Source organism: Trichechus manatus, unplaced genomic scaffold (assembly GCF_000243295.1).
Source record: "Trichechus manatus latirostris isolate Lorelei unplaced genomic scaffold, TriManLat1.0 scaffold00213, whole genome shotgun sequence".
Taxonomy (NCBI): Eukaryota; Metazoa; Chordata; class Mammalia; order Sirenia; family Trichechidae; genus Trichechus; species Trichechus manatus.
The window spans coordinates 2,784,938-2,787,743 of record NW_004444149.1 but is presented as its reverse complement, the minus strand read 5'-3'; the positions used below and the strand labels follow the sequence as shown (position 1 = coordinate 2,787,743).

Genomic DNA, 2,806 nt, shown 5'->3' with positions numbered 1-2,806 from the left:
AGGTGATTGGAGGGAGGTGATGTCGGGGTGCCTGAGGAGGTGGGGAGATGGGGAAGCTGTCCGCCGAAGAGGAGGATGGGGTGCTGAAAGGGCGCGCGATGGCGCGGAGCAGCTTGTGGAGCCGCGGAGACGGGAGAGCCGCCCGGGAGAGCGATGGGGCTGGGAAGGGTGGGCAGGGCGGAGTAGCCGCCTCTGAGGTTTGTGTGCCCGGGGAAGGGAGTTTGGGACTGGTAGGCTTTGTCTCGGAGGTGGAGGTTTCTGAGCTGATGAAACACCCACCCCACTTGAGACCGTGGGCGCAGAGCTGTGGAGGGAGTCTTGGGTGCTGTCCTTGGCGATGGCAGGTGGCTGGGGAGTGGAGGTGATGCCGAGTGAGCTGGGGGTCTCGGGTTCCATTTCTTCCTGCTCCCTTGCCCACACATGTCCCTGCCAGGCTCCTCTGAAAGAACGGATCAGGCTTGGGGCCGGGGGTGGGGGGGATCTTGGTGGCAAGGAGCAGGGGCCAGGCCTTGAGGAGGAGACGTTTTCTTCCGTGGGGGCAATGCCTCCATCTCAGGGCTGGCTATTTTTAACCCAAACGTGGCTGCAGAGGGGGCTGGGGCAGGGTAACCGGGCAGGCAACGTGGCTCATGGGCCTGACCCGTCAGAAACCTCAAGCTGTGTGAGACTGGAAAGGAGAAGTGGGGGCTCCCTGTTCCCAGGTCTCCTCCTCCCCTTCCCTTCCTGTTACAGCCCCCTAGAGGGGGTGAAGTCTGGAGCCAAGACAGCTTACAGTCTCTCCAGGGTCTTGGAGGTAAAACAACTTTCCTGGTCGGTGTCCAGACTCCTGAAAGCATGTGTGGCTGCTTCATTAACTCACAGGACTCAAACCCAGATCTTCGAGGTGATGGTGTTTGATTCCCTCCCTCCCCGAGGTCAGGGCTGGCTACGGAACTCAGAGATGCCAACCCTTGCATCCTCTCCTTTAACCTCTCGTTTCTCACTCCACCCTCCCATGACTCATACTCTAGACTGGGTGGAGACCCTGGCTGGGGGCCCTGGAGGAGGGCTTGGCATCTCTAAAATGTGGATGAGGCATTTCTTCCTGAGCCAGGCAGCATCGGCTGTCAGAAGTGGGGAGGGCCAGGGAGGAAAAGGCCTTCGGGCTCTCGGTATTGTCTGATCTGGGGTTCAGTTCAGGGAGAGAGTCTGAGCTAGTGAAGGGAGAACATGGTGTGGGTGACTGGGCTGTGGCCAGAGTCTGTAATTATAGAGGTTGGGTGGACAGGCAATTAGTATCTTTGGGGCTGACAGGCTGTTGGGGTGTGCCTAGTAGGCTGGAGAGAGGGGAATGAAGGAGGAGGAGGAGGAAGAGGAAGGCATTCCCCCGGGACAGAGAGAAGGTGACAAAAGGACCCTGCACTTGGCTGGCAGTTTCCTTTGGGCCAGGCTGGGGAATTAGGGATGAGGCTCTGTGACCCTGTCTTGTAGGCCAGCTCTTTTACCTTTTCAGGACAAAGAGAAAAGGACATGGGAAGGTGGAAAGAAGCAGAGGCCTGCCTGACAGATGCTCCCTGAGCCTGCACTGGGTGCCATACTGACAGGACAAGGGATAGGATGGGAAAGGAGGAGGGGGCGACTCCCTGCCAGGGGTGGGAAGACCTCTTTGCTGGCCCACAGAGCAGCCAACCCAGCCTGAGAGGAAGCGGTGTGGGGACGGTCTGTGCAGGAAGTGAGGGCCACACTTCTAATGTGAGCTCCGCTGGAGGAGAGGATAATGGAGGTCCCAGTAATGGGGGTGCGGGCAAGGGTGATGCAAGCATTTCGAGAAGGGTGGAGCCTGCCCTCCCTGTTTCCTGATGCCCTACCAGGTGTTTCCTGGCCCATGTCCCCTCAGCCTTACCCTTTGGGGGAAACTTTGCTTTCTAGTAAACGTAGGCACTGCTCATTGCCACCAGGAGGGTTCATGGGAGCATCCATTGCCCCTGGGATGGGTATCTGCAGAGCTGTGTCCCTCCTGTTAATATCGGGCCTCTTCTCTCTGCCCCCTTCACTTTCCTGCGGGCCTTAGCTTCTGTAAACTGTGAGTCTCTCCATGGCAGAGGCATGGCGGGAGGTGGCAGGGGGACCCCCTCTTTTTTCTCAGGGACCCATCAGGGCAGTAAGAGAAGACTGTTGCTGTGGAATTGGTTGGGCGATCAGCAGGATCAGAGCTGGGGAAGAGACCCTCCAGGAGGGGGCCCCTCAGTTTACGGACCTCACCTGCCTGTCTTCTTCCCGCAGGGTCTCCCATGGGATTGCTGGGACTTTGCTGGGTGAGATGGCATTGTGTGCAAAAAAGCGCCCCCCAGGTAAGACGAGCAGGGAAGGGAGGGGGATCCCTGGGACCGTGGAGAGTGGGTGTTGTTATGGCTGGCGGAGCAAAGGGAAGGGTATGGGTCTGAGGAAGCGTAGGCTGCAACCTTCCCCACCCTGGGGGAAGTCTAGGAAACGAAATCCTTCCCCTTGGTCCCTCTGCCGCGTTCTCCGCTGCCGCCGCCGCCGGGAGGGCGCTGAGCACCATCTCCCCGCCCCCAAACCCGTACGCCCTTATCTTGGGGCACCTGCAGCTCCTGCTCTCGGGCCTCGGAGCCTGGTGAACTGCGTTCTCGACTTGCCTTAGACCTCCTCTCACCGCCTGGTCTCCCGCCTCCCCACCTTTCCCCCCTCTTCATCCTCCCCAGTCCCCGTTTTCCTGCGGACGGGGAGGGGACGAAGGCGGTTGCCCACGACAACGCTGGCAGTCCCCCGGCCCGCACTGGCCGCCGCCTGGGGCCGGGGCGCGGGG

At 60.2% G+C, this 2,806-nt stretch overlaps 1 protein-coding gene across 5 annotated transcripts in view; it reads left to right on the top strand.

Moving 5' to 3' along the window:
- Nucleotides 1-1,132: 1,132 nt before the first annotated feature.
- ATP8B2 (ATPase phospholipid transporting 8B2) overlaps nucleotides 1,133-2,806 on the top strand; it is a 21,957-nt gene continuing 20,283 nt past the window's right edge. For 3 of the 5 annotated variants that reach the window (XM_023742575.1, XM_023742576.1, XM_023742577.1), the window contains exon 1: nucleotides 1,891-2,330. In XM_023742575.1, the coding sequence (XP_023598343.1) occupies nucleotides 2,075-2,330 (256 nt within the window). In that variant the 5' untranslated portion in view covers nucleotides 1,891-2,074. Of the gene's footprint in view, nucleotides 1,152-1,890; nucleotides 2,331-2,806 lie in introns of those variants that run through there. The other 2 variants (XM_023742579.1, XM_023742578.1) reach the window with 2 other exon arrangements.